Source organism: Petromyzon marinus, unplaced genomic scaffold (assembly GCF_048934315.1).
Source record: "Petromyzon marinus isolate PM22_M1 ecotype Great Lakes invasive population unplaced genomic scaffold, UKy_Petmar_22M1.pri1.0 PM_Scaffold_57, whole genome shotgun sequence".
Taxonomy (NCBI): Eukaryota; Metazoa; Chordata; class Hyperoartia; order Petromyzontiformes; family Petromyzontidae; genus Petromyzon; species Petromyzon marinus.
This window is the reverse complement of record NW_027423579.1, coordinates 22,165-45,041: the sequence shown is the minus strand read 5'-3', so window position 1 is coordinate 45,041 and position 22,877 is coordinate 22,165. Positions and strand designations below refer to the sequence as shown.

General features: G+C 58.0%; 1 protein-coding gene across 2 annotated transcripts; it reads right to left on the bottom strand.

The window, feature by feature from the left end:
* Positions 1-724: 724 nt before the first annotated feature.
* Positions 725-22,098, bottom strand: LOC142905266 (RNA binding protein fox-1 homolog 3-like). Of its 2 annotated transcripts, none has more exons than XM_076064629.1 (12): positions 21,997-22,098; positions 18,097-18,327; positions 17,800-17,937; positions 17,625-17,678; positions 17,307-17,399; positions 12,155-12,215; positions 8,999-9,052; positions 8,576-8,747; positions 7,632-7,671; positions 7,465-7,520; positions 6,709-6,787; positions 725-6,154 (listed from the first exon to the last, which is right to left on the bottom strand). In XM_076064629.1, exons 1-12 carry the CDS (start codon positions 22,075-22,077, stop codon positions 6,110-6,112), a joined length of 1,104 nt encoding a protein of 367 aa, XP_075920744.1. In that variant the 5' UTR covers positions 22,078-22,098; the 3' UTR covers positions 725-6,109. The 2 variants fall into 2 exon arrangements, with proteins under 2 accessions (XP_075920744.1, XP_075920745.1); XM_076064630.1 differs by having other exon boundaries at positions 17,800-17,934.
* Between the last annotated feature and the right edge of the window lie 779 nt (positions 22,099-22,877).

Sequence of the window (22,877 nt, the reverse complement as noted above, 5' to 3'; positions counted from 1 at the left end):
GTTAGTTTGAATGCAGGTGACATCGCGATTTGACACGCAACACGTGTCACGTTTTGGTGTGGGCACACGCGCCGTCATTGCGGAGGCCCTGTGACGTAAACATCTGTGCACGTGACTCGGTTGCATTTTTGCGTATGATGGCAATGTTTTCGGGAGTTTAAATGCCAATTTCGAGGTCTGTTGGCCACGAGAGGGCTTCAGGAGAGGGTTCGTGTAGTTGTGCTGTTCTTTCTGCATGGAAGGAACGCAGACTACAGTGGTTGACGATACCGTCCATAGTTTGGTTCGCATGGCGACACCCGCAATGTGGCTTGCCTTTAGTGTATCTCGACGTGTCTCCGTGTTTAACACGCGGTCCATAGTTCGGGTGGGCATGGCCACAATCGCACTCCTGTGGCTCGTGTCTTTAATGTGCCATTTATGCAAGGTGATGTGCGCAGTTGCCTGGTGATGTTCTGATGCTGTTGATGGTTCTACCCGTGGTTTGGAGGAATGTAAGACGGCACGTGGCATATGATGCCGCGTGGTCCGCCATGCAGCACATGCTGGTTTTATTGTTATTATTATGTGGCCACTGGGAAAAATATAGTTTAAGACCGTTTCATGTGTGGTGTGCGCTGGTGTGATGGTATCTCCTGCGCGTGCTGTTGGGTGAGTGAGGCTTGGGCTATGCTGTGCATGGCGATATTGATACCACAGACACAGGGATGACAGGAATCACGAGTAAGATAAACGAGCTCCTTTAATTAATGCTGCTGTTAATGCTGCTATAATGGCTCAAACACGTGGGGCGCTGTTGTGCGAAAATTCTGCTCCAAAATGTTTTCTTCCTAACCTAACCTATCCCTAATCTCACCCAGAACCCTACTCCCTGAGCCTTACCTTAACCCCTACCCTAACTCAGCCATAACCCTACCCTCGGTGCCTATCCTTAACCCTTAATCCCTACCCTATCGCTAACCCCAGCCCTAACCCTTACCCCTTAAGCCTATCCCTAACCTCTATCCTAACCCCAGCCATTTCCTTACCCAATAAGCCTATCCCTAACTCGTAACCGTAATCCTACCCCGTCAGCGTGTTCCACCCATGGCTATGTTGCGTTCATTACTCCCCCTCAGTCTGGGGGCTCAGACCCCAATTGGATTGGGGGCAGCACTTTTCCACCGCAGCGCGTCACGTAAGACCCCCCCCCCCCCCACGTCCGTTCAAGACTAGAAGGAGATCCACACGTCGTTGATGAACATTCCTTGTCCCGTCAGCCCGAGGTGGACATGAGCTCAGATCATCATTTTGATGAGCGAACTGTCGTTCGCGTTGTCGGAACCGACGGCTGGCACGACGCGTTGTGTCCGGACGGGGAGACTGACCTCTGACGGGGGTCCAGTCGATGGGTCGACACGATGGGAACGTGACCCACGATCTCGGAACGCAGCTCCCACGAAATAAAAGATCGGACCGCACGTCCCGTTCACACATCTGTCCCTCCGCGTAAAACAGAAGCCTCGTTTTACACATCCCATTCAGCCACACTGCCTTCTGGGAGTGCACGATAGCAACAGCATCCATTCTGGGCCCACGACAAACACAACTCTGGAAGGGTTTCAACAATCATCATCTCATCAGCAGAGTCGGGCTTCATTGCCTTTCAGATTGCGATTCGTCCGCTTAATTATTTTGTGACTCGTGTTTTAGAAAACTCTGATCTTTATCTTATATTTATAGAGCGCCTATGTTAATTTCGTGGTATGTGCCAAAAGGGTCATTACCCGAAACGTCGTCCATAAGGCCACACAGGGTTATTGACAAAAGGGCCCCGTCCTAACAGAGAGGGCCCTCTTGCCTATAAACATCTGGGCAAGCCGGACCGCCGATGAGACGATACATGTCAAAACCAGTCCAGAGATCTGAAATTAGGCGCTCCCATTTGAGCACTCCGTGCGGCTGATGGGATGCGTAAGCACAGCTTTTTATATACCTTTACGTGTGGGGGGGGGGGGGGGGGGGGCGGTGGGCGGATATGTGGCAGAGCTGTAACGCCTGCTTGTGTTTTCTTGTTACGTGATTCCATGGCCGCCTCGAGCTATTTGGAGCCCTAGGCGATTGCATATTCTGCTAAATGCCGGGCACTGCCACACGGTTGCCACCATCGGGAGTGCGAAAAATGTGGCGGTGACATTGGAGCTGGGCGGCGAGTCAGCGTGGCCGCTGGGCGATGGCCCTCTCCGTGTCAGCCCGGGCACCGCACCGAGCGCGCTCACCGCAACGGGGCAGGCACCAGCGCCTCCTCGTAGACTGTGCAAGGGGTACGCGCGTGTGCGCGTGCGTGATGGGACCTGCGTAGTACCTGTTGTGGTATGTTACCGGTAGCCACGTCGGTGCCTTTGGTGGTATGATACAGATATCACGCAGGCACCGGTAGTAATATAACACCTGCGGTAAACTGGTTACATCGACGCGGAGTCGTTTTGGGGGTTTATCACACGTGGTTACACACGGGGTATGTGGGGTATGGGCTATAGTACACGGGGAGGAGGGGAGGTGGGTTCGTTTGGGGGGGGGGGGGTGGGGGATCCGGAGCCCTTCTCCCCACGTTTCCTGTGTTAATCTCTGCTCGCGTTCCCACTGGGAGCGGGGGTGGAATTGATGCGACCGGTCACGGGAACCAGGGTGGGAGCCCCTCCCGGGAGGCCCTCCCCACGTCGTTCGTCTCGGTTACGGGGGACGCTGGGCTGTACGGCTTGAAGGATGGCAGGGCTGGCTTAGATATCTCTCCCCACTGATGTGAGCCGTGTCCAGGAATCGAACTCAGCTCCACCGGGTGCATAGTTCGCAACGTCGATGATCCGTTATACGCCAATCCTGTCGCGCCCATGTACACCCTGACGATGGGGATGGGTCACCGTGACCAGTGAGACGGGCCTGCGGTAGCGCGTTCACCTCTCGTGGAGTTTTGCTGTTGGAATTCGACAGGCGGCCCTGGTAAATACCGTGGCGTTGCAGCATTAACACCGCGGGGGTGACCACCCCGCCCGCTTCACTCGCGCGGCATCCGGCGACGCTATTTGAAAGAGGCGCCGGCCATTGTGTGCCCGGGTCGTCGTGGTCCAAATGGTTTTGCCCAAAATGACAACAAAAACAACAAGAACAAAACGTGTACTCGCAGAGGCTCGGTGGGTTGAAACGCGCGGCTGTCGGGGCAAACCGGCGCCACCGCCTGCCAGTAGCCAGGAGGACCCTCGCCATCGCGAGGCCTCCCGGGGACCCGCGGACGTCGTGTGCGCGGAACGCACCACGTACCAACAACGCCCTCCCTCCCCTGCTCAACGTGGGGCATCAGAGGCGGGTCCTGAAATTTCCCGGGGTGGGGGGGTGCTGGGGGGTTGGGGGGCGATCCCGAAACGTCAAGATCTTATAAGAACTCTCACCCCTCCTCCCCCGCCCCTCTTCCACTAATACAAAACAATATATTGAGTGCATGTTCCCTGCTACATATCAATGCCCGACGAGATCACGGAGTCTGCAGGGGCGGTGAGGGTGGGACGGTGCCCCCCATTGCCCGTCCACCTGGAGCCGCCCCTGGCGTGCGCATTGAGTAGCGAACGGGAGCTCACACTGGAGGACACCGGCTATGTGCTGCTGTGTGCTGTGTGTTGTGTTGTTGCTGTGCTGTCGTGTGCTGCTGTTGTGTTGTTGCTCTGCATTGTTGCTGTGTTTTTGTTGTCCTGATGTGTGCTGTTCTGTGTGTTGCTATGCTCCTATGTGCTGCTGTGTGCTGCTGCTGTTGCACTGCTGCTGTGCTGCTGCTGTGTGCTGCTGCTGTGCTGCTGCTGTTGCACTGCTGCTGTGTGCTGCTGCTGTGTGCTGCTGCTGTTGCACTGCTGCTGTGCTGCTGCTGTGCTGCTGCTGGGCTGCTGCTGTGTGCTGCTGCTGTGCTGCTGCTGTGCTGCTGCTGTTGCACTGCTGCTGTGCTGCTGCTGTGCTGCTGCTGCTGTGCTGCTGCTGTTGCACTGCTGCTGTGCTGCTGCTGTGCTGCTGCTGTGTGCTGCTGTGTGCTGCTGTGTGCTGCTGCTGTGCTGCTGCTGCTGTGCTGCTGCTGTGCTGCTGCTGTTGCACTGCTGCATTGTTGCTGTGTCGCGCGTGACGGAGACGGCGCCTGCAGCCCAAACACAGAACACGTGGGGGCGGGGGGGGGGCTCTGTACGCAGGGGGGCTACAGCCCCCTCACTCCGCTTCATGGCTGTGCTTCTATAGGAGAGTCCGTGGGGGGGGGGGGGGTCGCGGGAGAATTACAAAAACGCACAGGCCCCGCGCTTTGGCATCGACGCGAAACGTCAGCGCGGCTGGAAGCATCGATAATACGCGTGTGGGCCCTGCCACACACGGCCATTGCATAATGCTGCGTCGAGACGGATGGTGGGGGGGGGGGGGGAGTTATGGATAATGGGGAGGGGGGGGCAGGGGGGGCACAGGGAGCCTTGGGGGGCCCCCCTTATTTTCATCCCTAGTCACTTGGCACCACGGGGTTACACGTGGGTAGACGTAGCCAGGCTTTGTCCCATCTGGACCCCCCCCCACGCCCCAGCTGGAGACACGTCGCCTGCTCGTGCCGCAGAATCCTCCTTTACATTGCAGATCCTTCTCTGCTCCGGTCTGTCCATCGGATTCCCCCGCTTTCTCCCACGTTCCTCGTTCCCTCTTCGTAAGCACGGAGGAGGAGCAGCAGCAGCAGCAGCGTCGGCGTCGTGAGCCGGTGAAGTCTGTCCGGCGTCAGCCGCGCGCCCGACTCCGCGGTGGGGATGTGGAAGAGCCGCTTCGGAACGTCTTCAAACCGACAGCAGCAGCCCGCGTTTACTGAAACACTCACCCCACTCACCACCCTAGAGGTCGCCCCGGGACTACCCTCCCCACTGCTCCACTCTGGAATTCCCTCCTCCCGTCGTCGTCGTCGTCGTCATCATCATAGCGATCGTCTCTTTCCCCTAATCTCTGCTAATAAATAACCTGGCGCAACTCAAGATGCTTGTGCTCAGTAAACTCTTGTGTAAAGGGAAGTGGGACCCTTCCAAGTGCCGGCAGTGTAGACCCCGACCACTCCCCCCCCCCCCGCCGGCTCACCCCCAGTGGCAGGGCTGGACACTAATTTAATCAGGAGGCTGAGAAGCCAATTAATGGCACAGATGCCTTCGCGGCCCCGAGTTAATTAGCGGCATGCGGAGCCAGAAGTGCGGGGAGGGGGGGGGTCGTGATTGACGGGTGGATGGTGCTGCCACCCGCAGAGAGAGAGAGAGAGGCTGTGCAGGGGGGCTCCAGCTTTGGGGGCTCCCAAAATCCACCCCCTCGGTGTGAAGGGGTGGCCGAGGGAACCAACACTGCAGCTGCAGCTGCTGCGGTGTTGGTGTCGCTGCTGTTGCTGCAGCTGCTGTTGCTGCAGTGTTGGTGTCGCTGCTGTTGCTGCAGCTGCTGTTGCTGCAGTGTTGGTGTCGCTTCTGTTGCTGTAGCTGCTGCTGCTGCAGTGTTGGTGTCGTTGCTGTTGCTGCAGTGTTGGTGTCGCTGCTGTTGCTGCTGCTGCAGTGTTGGTGTCGCTGCTGTTGCTGCTGTTGGTGCTGCTGCAGTGTTGGTGTCGCTGCTGTTGCTGCAGTGTTGGTGTCGCTGCTGTTGCTGCTGTTGCTGCTGCTGTTGCTGCTGCTGCAGTGTTGGTGTCGCTGCTGTTGCTGCAGCTGCTGCTGCTCCTCTTGCTGCTGCTTCTCTTGACCCCCCCACCCGCCCCACCACGGTGCTGACCCCGTGACCCCCGCCGTGGTGGATGACGATGTCGCCCAATTAATTAAATATTAAAATCCGGTCACGTGTTCATCACGTGAAGGACGGAGCTGGGAGAGGTGGTGGGGGGGAGAGGTGGGGGCACCGCTTCCCCCCTCCTCGTGGCCTTCACTTTCAGTCCCAACGTTGAAAGATTATTCCCGGACTTGGCCCCGTCATGGGAACGTCCTCTCATCGAGGTGCTGGGGGGGGGGGGCGGTGTATTGCTATGGCTGCTCCCCGGAGAAGGGGGAGTTGGGGTGGGGGCTGGGGTGATGTTGAGGGAGAGTGCCCCCCCCCCTCCACTGGGTCAGTAGGGCGTGAAGCGGCTGTAGGCTCCACGGTATAGGCTCGCCTGGGACGCGGCCACACAGGGGGGGGAGAGGGGAGAAGGGGGGGGGCGCACAGGAGGGGGGGGGGGGAGTCCGAGGTCAGGGGACACGGCTGTGGGACAGATTGGAGCGCAGGCTCCAGGCACAGTGCAGCTATTAGGAGGAGCCGTCACCGTTGCGAATCAGCGTGACTGCCGGACCTGGTGCGTGCGCGGTGCGCGTTTGTGGTTTGTGGTGCGTCCAGGAACAACGGAGGGCAGAGAAGCGACCGACGCTCGCAAACGACGAGCGGAGCGCCGGGCAGCTAAAGCACATAGAGTTGGCACAGTAGGGGAGCACAGTTGGTGCACCTGCCAGCCATCTCAGTCAGTCAACCCATGGCACCTGGGTCTGTCCCGTGACATCCTGCCAGCGGGCCCTCAACACTTCCACGTGGCCTCGAAGTGCACCCAGGATGACACAAGCGCCGTGGTGCCAACGCCATCACTGAGCGGCGAATGGCAGCTGTGTTTCTTTATTGCTGCTGTGCGTGGGGGTGTCACTGAGGTCACTGAGGTGTGGTCGTGGGGTCACTCACCATCGCGCTGACCCCGTAGGTGGCGGCGGGACCCAGCGCCGGGTGGAACGCCTCTGCCGGCGCGAACACGCGGCCGTAGCTACCGCGACACGCAACACAGACAAAGATCCCCCGTGTAGCTTTAACAGGCTCAAGGGGCAAGTGCTGTTCGCGAAGCACCTATGAAGACCGGCACAGCACGCGAAGGGGTGGGTGAGGAGCAGCACGCCCGGCCGCCTTTGTCTCCCGAGTGCTGATGTTTAGACACCACACCAGGTACTCATTTAAGGTGAACAATTGCTGTATGTGTTATTCGTCCCGAGCGGGAATTGGGAGCAGCATCTTTGACACAGAGCACAACACACACCATGCACAGTACACATACACACCGCACAAGCACCACACACAGCACACATACACACCACACACAGAACACATACACACCACACACAGAACACATACACACCACACACAGCACACATACACACCACACACAGCACACATACACACCACACACAGAACACATACACACCACACACGCACGCGCCATACACAGCACACACACACCACATGCACCACACACGCCATGCACAGCATAAATGTATTATTAGATCACAAACGAGTATTAAATGCAATGTTATTTATTCATTGCAATCAATCATTGCAATCGTAATACATTATGAATTATTCCAGTGATTATATTGCTATCGTTACGTGGGGTCACGGCGCGTGCGAACGCGACTGCATCTGAACCGTGCTCCGTGCGTGGATCCTCACCTGTCGCTGTAGGCGGTCGTGGCGGGGGCTGCGTAGCGGTACGTGGCATAGCCGCCCTGGATGGGGGGGGGGGGGCACACGGGTGAGGGGGGGGGGCAGGGTCAGCATGGATAGAGGGCAGGGGGCAGCGGAGCCGGAGAGAACGGTGCGATGTCACGGGGACTCACGTAGAGGTCGGTCGCGTAGAACCCATCCTGGTAGACCACTCTGCACCCACAGACAGACACACAGACACACAGACATTTACACACACACACACAGACGTTTACACACACACAGGCATTTACACACACACACAGACGTTTACACACACACACACAGGCATTTACACACACACACACAGACATTTACACACACACACAGACAGACATTTACACAGACATTTACACACACAGACAGACATTTACACAGACGTTTACACACACAGACATACATTTACACAGACACACGCACACAGACATTTATACACACACACACAGACATTTACACACACACTCAAACATTTACACAAACACACACACAGACATTTACACACACACACACACAGACATTTATCCACACACAGACCTTTACACAGACACACGGACAGACATTTACACTCACACACACAGACATTTACACACGCAGATATTTACACACAGACACACACACAAAGACATTTACACACAGACACACACACAAAGACATTTACACACAGACAAACACACAAATATACACACAGACACACACACAAAGACATTACACACAGACAAAAGATCCCCCGTATAGCCTTAACAGACTGTAGGGGCCAAGTGCTGTTAGCGAGCACCTATAAAGGCCGGCACAGCACACGAAGGGGTGGGTGGCCAACACCACGCCCGGCCGCCTTTGTCCCCCTGGTGACGAATGTACCAAGTACTAATTTACGGCTGAGTCGACCTAGGAGAGGCCCAGCACCGGTTCAGACAGTCGTCACTGGTGTTGGCCGCGAGCGGGATTCGGACACGGAGACACGACAGGAAGCTGCGACCCCGTTAAAGGGGTTAATAGGTCGTGACCCCACAACCCTCTGTGAGATGAACAGGCCTTGACCCCATGACCCATGATGGAGACGGAGAAGACCCCGGCTCACCCCCCGTATGCGGGCATGGAGGGGGGCGGCACGCGAAGGGCGCTGAACACGGCCCGGGCCCTGCCCCTCGCGTGGTTTCCCCGGAACGCGGCGGCGGCGGCCGCGGCGGCCGCGGCCGTGGCCGGGACGGCGGCCGGGACGGCGGCGGCCCCGGGGAAGGGGATCCCCGCCACTGTGTGGGGGTGCGGGGCAGAGCACACGACAAACAAAGGACCTCCCGTGTAGACCACGCAAGCTGTCGGGACGAGTGCTGTCAGCGAGCAGCGGCGCCTACGATGGCCGGAACAACGCCCGTAACCCGGTCGCCTTTGTCTCCCCGGCACTGATGTCGACGTGATGCGCTGCGACAAATATTTGGCGTCGGTGGCCGGTCCGGTCGAAGCGGTGCCCAGCGGCCCGCGGCGTGAGTGCGAGTTCACTCACCGGCGTAGATCTCTGGCGCGTACACCGCGCTCACAACTGGGTTCCCTTTCCATCCTGGGCGGGTGTAGGGGGGCACAGGGGCAGGGCGGGGGGCACGGGGTGGGTGGCAGTGACCACGCGAGTGGTGATCAGCACTGGTGGACATGGAAACGTGGGATTGGCGCTGTGGAGCCTCTACGTTCTGAAGCGGCAGTCCACGTTCACTGACACTCTCACTCACACACTTGCACACACACTTACACTCTCACTCACACACTTGCACACACACTTACACTCTCACTCACACACTTACACTCTCACTCACACACTTACACTCTCACTCACACACTTACACTCTCACTCACACACTTACACTCACACACTTACACTCTCACTCACACACTTACACTCTCACACACTCTCACTCACACACTTACACACACACTCACACACTCGCACACACACTTACACTCTCACTCACACACTTACACTCTCACTCACACACTTACACTCTCACTCACACACTTACACTCTCACTCACACACTTACACTCTCACTCACACACTTACACTCTCACTCACACACTTACACTCTCACTCACACACTTACACTCTCACTCACACACTTACACTCTCACTCACACACTTACACTCTCACTCACACACTTACACTCTCACTCACACACTTACACTCTCACTCACACACTTACACTCTCAATCACACACTTACACTCTCACTCACACACTTACACTCTCACTCACACACTTACACTCTCACTCACACACTTACACTCTCACTCACACACTTACACTCTCACTCACACACTTACACTCTCACTCACACACTTACACTCTCACTCACACACTTACACTCTCACTCACACACTTACACTCTCACTCACACACTTACACTCTCACTCACACACTTACACTCTCACTCACACACTTACACTCTCACTCACACACTTACAATTTCACTCACACACTCACATACTCACATACACACACACTCACATACTCACATACACACACATACTCACACAATCACATACTCACACACTCACATACTCACACACTTACACACACACACTCACACACACACACTCACATACTCACGCACTTACACACTCCCACCTGCAAGAGACACCCGAATTTTTCGATTTAAAGCTTTCGTGACTGCAAGGATTCATCTTCTTTGGTTCTTTCGGTAAAGTCACGTAGAATGAGAATAAAATAATAAATTAATAAAATATTATTTTATTCTCATTCTACGTGACTTTACCGAAAGAACCAAAGAAGAAGACACCCGAATCTCGGATGAAAGAAACGGGTTCTGACAGCGTCGGTTGCACGCTGAGTGCACTGAAAAGTGCCGGTGTCCCGGGACATCCCGGATCATTGCTACCATCAGCGATCGGTGATGGGTGATGGTGGGTGGTTGGGGTGATGTGGAATGTTGGTAATAGGAGGTTATCGTGGGGGTGATGGTGGGAGTGATGGGAATGATGAGATCGGGGGGTGATGGTGGTATTGATATGGGTGATGGTGGCGGTGGTGACAGGCATGGTGATGTGGGGATGATGGTGAAAGGAATGGTTAGAGATGTGGGGTGATGGCGAATGATGTGGATTAATCGCAGACGTGATCATACTCTCACTCACTCATTCACATATATACTCACTCATTCATTATTCACTCACTCGCGTATTCATTATTGAGAGTGCAGCACAGATGGCGCCGCAGCATCTCCCCGTGCAGCCAGCAAGGAGGAAGTGGGGGGGGGGTGACTGTGTTGTGTCTGTGTGTTCCTGTGTGTGTGTGTTCCTGTGTTTGTGTGTTCTTGTGTCTGTGTGTGTATTCCTGTGTGTGTGTTCCTGTGTGTGTTCCTGTGTGTGTGTTCTTGTGTCTGTGTGTCTTCCTGTATCTGTGTGTTCCTGCGGAGCGCCGGGTGGCTAAAGCTCAGCAAGTTGGCACAGTAGGGGGCACAGGTGGTGCATCAGCCAGTCATCTCAGTCAGTCGACCCGTGGCACCTGCTGGGTCTGCCCCGTGACCTCCTGCCAGCGGGCGTTCGACACTTCACGTGGCCTCAAGGTGCACATAGCCTGGCACAAGCGCCGTGGTGACGTCACCGCCACTTAGTGGCAAATGGCGGTTGTTGTTGTTGTGTTTGTCTGTGTCCGTGTTGTGTGTCTGTTAAGGGAGCAGCAGTGTAGCGGTTAGCACTGTGCTGCACTTTGAACCCGGCGTCCCGATTTCAATTCCCGCTCACGGCCAACAATAGTCACGATTTTCTGAACCGGTCGTGGGCCTCCCCTAGGTCCACTCGGCCTAAAATTAATACCTGGTGCGGTGTGTAAGCATCGCCACTGGGGAGACAAAGGCGGCCGGGCGTGGTGCTGGCCACCCACCCCCTCGTGTACCGTTCCGGCCTTCATAGGTGCTCGCTAACAGCACTTGCCCCAACAGTCTGTTCAGGCTATACGGGGGATCTTTGTGTTGTGTGTCCGTGTGTGTCTACTTGGAGCGGTAGTGTAGCGTTACGAATCCGGTGACCCGAGTTCAATTCCCGATAACGACCAATAACAGTGGCGAATGACTGAACGGGTTCTGGCCTCCTCTAGATCGACTCAGCCTTGAGTACCTGGTGCAGTAAGTATAAACGCAGGAGAGACAAAGGCGGCCGGGTGTGGTTACGACAACTCCACACCCGAATGGGGGAGAGGAGGGGGTGGGGAGGTCTTTCTATGTGAACACACAAACGCAACTACAACATCCGAGGCTGCTAGGTGCACTTCGAAGTGTGGAAGCCTCTCTGGCAGGGCGAGGGACAGACACACGTGCTATATGGGTTGACTTCGATCACTAATAAAGACACACAAAGACAAAGATCCCCCTGTAGCCTGAACGGACTGTCGGGGCAAGTGCTGTTAGTGAGCAACTACAAAGGCCGGCACGGCGCACAAAAAGAGGCGCTGTGGTTAGCACCACGCCGGGCACGCCTTTGTCTCCCCAATGCTGATTTTTCCCACAACTGCACCGAACGCTCATTTAAGGCCGAGTCGACCTAGGGGGAGGCCCGGAACCGGTTCAGACATTCGCCGCCGGCGTTCGTCGTGAGCGGGAGTCGAACTCGGGATGCTGCCCGCTCGCCGGGTGAGATAAGGTCGCGGCCATCACCGTTGCTTAACGACGCCGCGGCCTTCTTGTTCGTCATCACCCGCGCTGTGGCGTTGTTCACCTGCGGAGCGGGTGATGCGGAGCGGGTGGAGGATAGGAGGGAAGGGAGGGGGGGGTGAACAGGTGAACAGTGAACAGGTGAGACGAGTCGTTAGGGGGGGGGGGGGGGGTTTGGGTGGGTGGGTGGGTGGTCGTGCGTGTGGCATTGCCTCCATGCCCCCAACCCCCGACCGCCGTGGCTCAAGCTCCCGAGGAGGGGGGGATCCCAACATCAACCGCAAGAGGGAAGAGCAAATTCGTGCACGGGCCGCGTGCGTGCGCGTGCGTGCGCGTGCACATGCGCGCAAGGGGGTGGGGGCGGGCGGGCGGGGGCGGGGGGCGGGGGGCGGTGTGGAGGCCCCGGCATGCGGCACCGCGGGGTTAGGGGGGCGCTGCTGCGCTCACAGTCACCGCTGCTGCTCCTTCTCATCATCATCATCATCATCCTCCACCTCCTCCCAGAACTTCGCCTTCCACGCTTCACGTGATAGCCTCGAAGTGAACCCAGCCCGGCCACAGTTCGAGTCCAGAAACTCCCTTGAAGAGGAGACCGGGGGCGCCTGACTGACCGAGCGAGCAGCATTCTCTTGAACTTCGCCGTCGGTCCGGTCACGCCACGACTGTCAACGTCGCTCGCCAACGTCGCACGAGGTCACGCGATCGTACGTCGGGACCAATTCGGGTTCTTCTAAACGCTGTACGTTGCTTCATTGCCGGGAACCGCACGAAAAACCGGTTTTATGCACGTGCATAAATGCCTCGAGCAATAAACGTGCCCTGTTGACCCCTTTTTACACGATACACGAATGCGGCCGCTACAGCGGCGTGCCGGTCATTAGCGCGCTGGAGCGACTCGATCTGCCGGCACGGCAGTGGAGCAATCTTCTGAACCGTTCCCCCTCCTCCCCACGCGACTCACCGCAGCCCCTCGGTGGGAGGGAGGGAGGGGGAAAGATTGGGTAAGCCCACCTCCTCCCCCAACACGCGAGGCCAGTGTAGAAGAGTAGGCCAAGGACTCCTCTCTCTCTCTCTCTCCCGAGCTCCCACTGGTGGAGGGACCACCTTTGGGCAAGCTGCGTGCGCCGTGACTCGTTGCATTTGTTTGTCTGCGTCGGGTGGCGGAGGGTCTTGACGACACGCATTTATTCGGACCATGACGTGGCTTAACCCAAACATTAATCGATTATACGCAATGCTCATCATCATCATGAACTATGGAGGGAAGTTAACCCGGAGGTTTGGAGATGGGAGTGGGGTCCGGGTTAGGGGGCAAGCAGTTTGGCTGCAACAGCAGCGGCGTTTCCCGTGCATAGCGACCGGTCGGGGTTAAATGATTATTCTCATCGTCACCACCACCACCAGCACCACCAACATCAACATCCTCGAGACAGTGAGCCGTGTAACAACACCACCACCACCACCAACAACCTCTTTGTGAACACAAACAAGCCAGGCATCAACATGCAAATCACGTTACACAAACACGTGATGGCACGGGCTGGGGGGGGGGGGGGTCCCTACTCCCTAGGGGGCCCGAGAGGGGGCCCCGGGGGCCCGGGAGACGGACAGGCGCCCTCGGGGATAGACGGGGGTCGGGACCAGAGATGGCGCGTCCTGCAGCAGCAGCAGCTTCAACACCACCTGTCAGAACCAATCACAGCCCGGCACGCCTGGCATCGCACATTCAACACACAGCACGGCTACTCACACAGCACGGCTAATACAGCACGTCTGGCATAGCACACTCAACACAGCACGGCTACTCACACAGCACGGCTAATACAGCACGTCTGGCATAGCACACTCAACACAGCCCGGCACGCCTGGCATCGCACATTCAACACACAGCACGGCTACTCACACAGCACGGCTACTCACACAGCACGTCTGGCATAGCACACTCAACACACAGCACGGCTACTCACACAGCACGGCTACTAACACAGCACGGCTACTCACACAGCACGGCTACTCACACAGCACGTCTGGCATAGCACATTCAACACACAGCACGGCTACTCACACAGCACGCCTGGCCTCGCACACTCAACACAGCACGGCTACTCGCACAGCACGGCTACTCGCATAGCACATTCAACACACAGCACGGCTACTCACACAGCACGGCTACTAACACAGCACGGCTACTCACACAGCACGGCTAATACAGCACGCCTGGCATCGCACACTCAACACACAGCACGGCTACTAACACAACACGGCTACTCACACAGCACGTCTGGCATAGCACACTCAACACACAGCACGGCTACCAATAACAGCACAAGCTAACACAGACCGCCTGGCATAGCACAATCAAACACAATACGGCTTAGAGCGCAGCGACCACAGCATGGCTAACACAGCACACCCCCAGAGCACACTCCACACAACACGGCTAACACAGCAAGGGCAAAGCACGCACAACAGCTTGGCCACAGCGTCACCCGCACACCCCACTCAGCTGACCTGCCTCCCCCTGCGCGAGTGTCAAGGTGGGGCGCGGGGGTGGGGGGGGGCTGCAGGTGGCATCACGTGACGCTCACTGCACCTGGAAATTAACCCTCCCTCCGACCCCCCCCCCCCTCCGGCCCCCCGCAACCCGCCCCCCCTCCCCAGGGCAGCAGGTGGAGGCTCAAGCCGCACGATGAATATTGCAGAGGCCGCGTGTTGCCATTAGCTATGCATGAGCAGGTACAGCACTCACTCACCACGCTCACTCACCACACTCACTACACTCACTACAACCACTCACTCACTACAACCACTCACTCACCACACTCACCACACTCACTACAACCACTCACCACACTCACTACAATTACTCACTCACTACACTCACTCACCACACTCACTACAACCACTCACTCACCACACTTACCACACTCACTCACCACACTCACTACAATCACTCACTCATCACACCTACCACACTTTCTCACCACACTCACTCACCACACCCACCACACTCACTCACCACACTCACTCACGATACTCACTACAATCACTCACTCACCACACTCACTCACCACACTCACTCACCACACTCACTACAACCACTCACTCACCACACTCACTACAACCACTCACTCACTACACTCACCACACTCACTACAATCACTCACTCACCATACTCACTACAACCACTCACCACACTCACTACAACCACTCACTCACCACACTCACTCACCACACTCACTACAATCACTCACTCACCACACTCACCACACTCACTCATTCACCACACTCACTCACCACACACTCACTACAATCACTCACTCACCACACTCACTCACCACACACTCACTGCAATCACTCACTCACCACACTCACTCACCACACACTCACTACAACCACTCACTCACCACACTCACTCACCACACACTCACTACAATCACTCACTCACCACACTCACTCACCACACACTCACTACAACCACTCACTCACCACACTCACTCACCATACTCACTACAACCACTCACTCACCACACTCACTCACCACACACTCACTACAATCACTCACTCACCACACTCACTCACCACACACTCACTACAATCACTCACCACACACTCACTAAATCCACTCACCACGCGCACCCTCCCGCCCCGACCCTCTTTGTCTCTCCCTCCGTCAACAGACGCGACACCAAGGGGGGACGGACAGCACCGAGCAGCGAGGGGCTTCGACTCACGGCCCCGGCAAGCGGCAGCGCCGTCTGCGCGCTGCTGATGAGCATCGCGCGGCGTAGGAGGGGGAAGCCGTCGAGAGCGCTGCCGGCGAAGTTCGCGTCAAGCCCACGCTCTGGTCACCATCGCCCCCCCACCCCCACAAACCGCCAAGCGGCCGACAACAATCAGCACTCGCGCGGTTGTAACGGATTACTGTCGTGGCGTTACGCGTTTGTCTTGCGGTGGCGGCGGCGGCGGCGGCGGGGGGGAGGGGGGGAATCATCGCGAGGATGAAACCGGCTTGCTTTGTCAACAGCGACAAACGCCCACGGGTGCAGCATCGCACGCACGAGTTGTCGTCAGCCTCAGCACCCACACCGCCGGCTTCAAGGGACGAAACGCTGATGTGTGTGGTCAGCGCGTGCCGCTAGATGGATGAGTGCTGCTGCAATGCCGCAGAGCCTCGCGTGTGCCGTCAAAGCGCCGCGTTTGATTCCAGGCGCGATCGTAACGAGGGGTGTCTCGGCATTTACGGAGAGGAGCCACACACCAACAATTACAGCCAGCCGCCTTAGCTCAACACAGCCACAGCCACAACCATTAGCCACGGTCACACCCAAAACGACAACCATAACCACAGCGCGTGGCTATCTCCCGCACGCTCTGAACTCACACAGGACTACTGCCATCTCGCCACGCCTCCTCACACCTCCTCTCAACCTTCATCCAGAGGCCTGGCGCTCAGGCACAGGTGTATCTACATCTCGACCTCCAAGGGATCGCGACTCTCCTGCCTCTCCCCTCTCATCTCACTCCACTCCCCTCCACGCACTCTCCTACCTCTCCCCTCTCATCCCACTCCACTCCCCTCCACGCACTCTCCTACCTCTCCCCTCTCATCCCACTCCACTCCCCTCCACGCACTCTCCTACCTCTCCCCTCTCATCTCACTCTACTCCCCTCCACGCACTCTCCTGTCTCTCCCCTCTCATCTCACTCTACTCCCCTCCACGCACTCTCCTACCTCTCCCCTCTCATCCCACTCTACTCCCCTCCACGCACTCTCCTATCTCTCCCCTCTCATCTCACTCTACTCCCCTCCACACACTCACCTACCTCTCCCCTCTCATCTCACTCCCCTCCACTCCACGCGCTCTCCAACCTCTCCCCTCTCATCTCACTCCACTCCCCTCCACGCACTCTCCTACCTCTCCCCTCTCATCTCACTCTACTCCCCTCCACACACTCTCCTACCTCTCTCCCCTCTCATCTTCACTCACGCGACATCTGCTTAACAACAAATGTCTCCTGGTGAAGGCCTTAGTCTACACCCTCGCCCCCTAAAACACCTTGGTCATTCGCCAGCACTGGCTCCAGCGAGCCCCACCCTGCTGATGAGACACTAAAGTGGGGGGGGGGGGCCCTGTGGGGGTAGGGGGCTCACCTCGATCTTCCTCCCCTCCACCACGCTGCCGTGCAGCTTCTCCCGCGCCTGCTCCGCGTCCCCGCTGCTGTCAAACGTCACGAAGCCGAATCCCTGGGGTGGTAGGGTCAGCGGCCGAGGGTCAATTACCGGGGTTGGAGGTCAAGGTCGCCACACTTGCCAGGGTCAGGGATTCAGGGTCAGCGCAGTTATTGAGATCAGGATCTTTATAGACACTGGGTCAAGGTAATGACGATGATGATGCTTGTGATGATGATGATGGTGATGATGGTGGTGGCCAAGCCGCTGTGGATGTGAGGGGGGATGAAAACCGCTCACCTTTGACCCCCGCTCGTTGAAGATGATCTCTACATCCAGGATTTTCCCAAATTGCTGTGGGGGGGACATGGGGTCACAGGGTAGAGGTCAGAGCCGTGAACACATGCCCTTTACCCCACTCACCCCCCTCGCCTTTCCGCCACCCCTGCCCCCTTACCCTCACCCCGCTTCTCACCCCGAACATCTGGCGGAGGTCGGGGTCGCGGAAGCGGAAGGGGATGTTGGAGACGTGGAGCCTCTTGTGCTGCCCCTTGGGGGAGGGGGGGCCGCCACCGTCTGGCGGGGGCAGCGCCGCCTCCTCCTCCGTTTGCTGCTGGGAGTGGGGAGGGGCACAGTAGGGGGGCAGTGGGGGGCACGGGACGGGGTGGGTGGTAAAATTGGGGGGTGTGAGTGGGGAGTGGTGGTGGGGGGGGAAGGGCGATGTGCACGCTACTCGCCCGTGTGTGGGTCGCTATGGTTACACCGCACTCACCGTTGCCGTGCCGGGGACGGAGAGTCCATGGTGAGTGGAGGTCACGGCTGCCGTGGAGCAGCCGTGATTGAGGGGGGCTGCCGTGTAGAGGGCGAGGCTGCTCGCAGAGCCCCCCCCCAGCTGCTGCTGTTGAGTGAAGTCGCCCCCCAAGCCGTTCTGGGGGGGCGGTGGAGGGGGCAGGAAGGGAGCGGCCATCGGCTCGGGGCCCGCGCCAGGCGGGTCCAGCCCACCCTGCGTGACACAACAACACACGCGTGAAACACACGCGTGAACACACGAGTGAACACACGCGTGAACACACGCGTGAACACACGCGTGAACACACACGTGAACACGCGCGTGAACACACGTGAACACACACGTGAACACACTCGTGAACATGCGCGTGGACACGCGCGTGAACGCACGCGTGAACGCACGCATGAACACACTCGTGAACACACGCGTGAATACACACGTGAACAAGACAAAGATCATCCTTATAGGCTTAACAGACTGTAGGGGCAAGTGCTGTTCGCGAGTAGCGCCTATGAATGTTTGCACGGCACACGAGCGGGTGGCTGGACCGCACGACGACGCCTGTGTCTGCCGTGTGGCGATGTTTACACCCCGCACCAGGTACTGAGTTGAGCATGAGTCGACCTAAGGGAGGCCCAGGACCGGTTCATATAATCATGACTGGTGTTGGTCGTGAACAGGAATCAAACGCAGGTCTCTGGGTTCGTAGCACAGCGCGCTCACCGCTGCACTACCGCTCCCCACGCCGGAAACACACACGTGAACACACGCGTGTACACACACACACGTGAACATACACGTGAACACACGCGTGTACACACACACACACACACGTGAACACACACGTGTAAACACACACGCGAACATACACACACGTGAACACACGCGTGTACACACACACGTGAACATACACACACGTGAACATACACGTGAACACACGCGTGTACACACACACACGTGAACACAGTCACGTGAACACACGCGTGTAAACACACACGTGAACATACACACACGTGAACATACACGTGAACACACGCGTGTACACACACACACACGTTAACACAGTCACGTGAACACACGCGTGTAAACACGCGCGTGCACACACACGTGAACACACGCGTGTACACACACACGTGAACATACGCACACGTGAAGACACGCTTGCACACACACACGTGAATACACACGCGTGAGCACACACACACACATGTGAACACACACGCGTGTACACACACGTGAACACACACATGTGAACACACACGCGTGTGTGACATGCCCCAGCGGGCAGTGAGTGAGTGAGGCCCGTCTTGTGTGGAGGTCCGTGGCTCTAACGCGGCAGGCCGCCCTGGTTAACCGCGCGGTGGAATTTCAACGAAACCAGGCGCCGTGTGCTTCACCCACGTGACGTCACCCGAAGAAGTTGTACGCTGCCAATTTACCACCTGTGAAACATTACACGATTTACTTGCCATGTATTTGGAACAGTGACGATGATGAGAACCCCAACGTGGTTAGAAATCGGTTTGTTTCATTACCGGTAACCAGATCGACAACAAACCGGTAAAAAATGTCGGTTACCGGTTTGGCACGGCGGTGACTTAGCCCGCCGTGCGGTTTGTAAGTCCGCGCGTGCCAGTCGGCGCGTTTGTTGCTCGCGTTCAACCTGGAACCGGTTCTTGAGCCTCGGCAGCTTCAGATTCCCAAACCGGTTACCGATTCACAAGCCGAGCCCATACGACGCTCGGCCAGATTGCAGACAGGTTCCAGATCGCGACTTTCTTCCAATCAATCAGAGCCCTCGTAGCCCGTGCCACAGCAACCCGTGGCAGGTGCACATTGAGGCCAAGGTAGCACAGTGCCACCTCGCTGTGCTTTACCCGCCCATGCACTCCGCTCGTTGTTGTGAGCGTCGCTCCTCCGTCCTATGTTGTTGCTGGAGGGCGACTGCCTCCAACTGCCCAGTAGCGTCCTTCACGAGCCTCCTCCACAGAGGCCGATCTTGACACCGCTGGTACCGGTCATCGGCAAGTCCACTCAGCTCCACGTCCTCCTGTAGCACGTCACTCCATCTCTTCTCTAGCCCGTGCCGTGCCGGTTTTTAGCCCCCTCTGTCTGGCCAAGCATAGGCTGCTTGGGCATGCGGTGGCAGTGCACGCCGGCTACGTGACTCAGCCAACACAGCCTCGCCTACCGGAGGAGCTCGCCGATGAGACGGCGTTCCGGATCTCTCAAGGATCTGAGAGGTCCGGACACACTCCAGCCTGATTAAACTCGGGATGGATCGTAGGCGGGGCCAGCCTAAATGTTTAAGACCCACGCAGACGTTCGTCTTTCAGAGTGGTCCGCATTTCGCAAGCGTAGAGAAGGGGGGCATAACTGTGGCCGAGAAGACTCGGGACATCGTAAGGAGACGTTCATAGACAAAGATCCCCAGTATAGCCTGAACAGACTGTTGGGGAACTTGCTGTTAGCGAGCACCTATAATGACCGGCACGGCACACGAGGGGGTGTATGGCCAACACCACGCCTGGCCGCCTTTGTCTTCCTAGTGGCGATGTTCACACCGCACCAGGTACTCATTTGAGGCTAAGTGGACCTAGGGGAGGCCCAGGACCGGTTCAGATCATCGTCACCGGTGTTGGCCGTGAGCGGGAATCGAACCCGGGTGGTCGGGTTCATAGCGCAACCCGCTGACCGCTACACTGCCGCTCCCCGCGGACACGTACACACGGACACACACACACACATTCGTGTACACACACACACACGGGCACACACACTCATGTACACACACACGGACACACACACACGGACACACACACACACACGGACATGTACACACACAGACGGACACACGGGCACACACGGACACACACATGGACGGACACACGAACGGACACACACACGGACACACTCGGGCACACGGACACACACGGACACACACACACGGACACACACACACAGACGGACACACACACACGGACACACAGACGGACACACACACACGGACACACACACACGGACACAAACACACACGGACCCACACACGAACACACGGACACACACGCAGACGGACACACACACGGACACGGACACACACACGGACACTTAGACGGACACACAGGCGGACACACACGGACACACACAAGGACACACACACACGGACACACACAGACGGAAACACACACACACACACGGACACACAGACGGACACACACACACGGACACACACACACAGACGGACACATACACACACGGACACACACACGGACGCACACAGACGGACACACACAGACGGACACACACGGACACACACACACAGACGGACACACACACACACGGACACACACACGGATACACACACACACGGACACACACACACACACACGGACACACACGGACACACACACACACGGATACACACACACACGGACACACACACACGGGCACACACACGGACACACACACACACACACGGACACACACACACGGACACACGGACACTCACACACACGGACACACACACACACACACGGACACACACACACACACGGACACACACACGGACACACGGACACACACACACACGGACACACACACACGGACACACACACACGGACACACACACACACACGGACACACACACACACATGGACACACACACACGGACACACACACACACACGGACACACACACACACATGGACACACACACACGGACACACACACACACATGGACACACACACACACGGACACACACACACACGGACACACACACACACACGGACATACACACACACGGACACACCGACGAACGAACCCCGAAGTCCGCGGTCCTCCGCCTCTCCCACGCGGGCAGGGGATGGAGGGGCGGGGGCTCACCTGGGGGAGCGCGAGCAGCTTGATTGGCAGGGCGGAGAGGCCGAGTGGGGGGCCCAGGACCCCCCGTGCAGACAGCATCATCGCGGGGGGGGGGGGGGTGGGGGAGACGGGGTTGGGGAGAGGGGAGGGGCGACGGCCGCTGAGGTCGTGGACAGAGCCCCCTAGCTCGGGATCCTCGCGAGAGGAGGGTGGGGGGGGGTGTAGGGAGTGGGGGGGGGGGGTTGGCGTGGGGGGGGGTAATTAATTTAATCCACGTGAGGCCCCCCACGGAGGTCGCTCAAGGAGAGCCGCTTCACTCCCCCCCACCCCCACGTCGCCCCCCACCCACCTCGCATCCAGCGAAGCGAGACGAGCCCCCCCCCCCACAACCGCGAGACTCGCGTAACGGCGGGGGGTAACGGAGGGGGGTAACGGAGGGGGGTAACGGAGGGGGGTAACGGCGGGGGGTAACGGCGGGGGGTAACGGCGGGGGGTAACGGCGGGGGGTAACGGCGGGGGGTAACGGCGGGGGTAACGGAGGGGTAACGGCGGGGGGTTACTGGAGGGGTAACGGAGGGGGGTAACGGAGGGGTAACGGCGGGGGGTTACTGGAGGGGTAACTGGAGGGGTAACGGAGGGGGGTAACGGCGGGGTAGAGGAGCGCGGTCAGTCCTCGCTGACACCGCGAGCGCGACTGAGGAGGGCGGCGCAGCTCGTGCCGATATATTTAGGTGCCCCCCCCCACCATCACCACCATGCCTCCTCCCGCGGGGGGGGGGGGGGGGAAGGAGTAGAGCCAGGGGATCAAGTGTCTCCCGCGTGCGGGGGGCGGGGGGGGGTCCACCCTCCCCACGACACCTGCTCCCCTTTGTCAGGGGAAGCTGACAGGAAGCTGACAGGGA

Bases quoted from the DNA above. Each gene is read 5' to 3' on its own strand.
- LOC142905266 (XM_076064629.1), bottom strand. From the start codon at position 22,077: ATGATGCTGTCTGCACGGGGGGTCCTGGGCCCCCCACTCGGCCTCTCC. The intron at 17,938-18,096 runs GTGAGTGCGGTG...CCCCACTCCCAG, and splicing joins CCGTCCCCGGCACGGCAACG to CAGCAAACGGAGGAGGAGGC. The intron at 7,521-7,631 runs GTGAGTCCCCGT...CCCCCCATCCAG, and splicing joins TCTACGCGACCGACCTCTAC to GGCGGCTATGCCACGTACCG.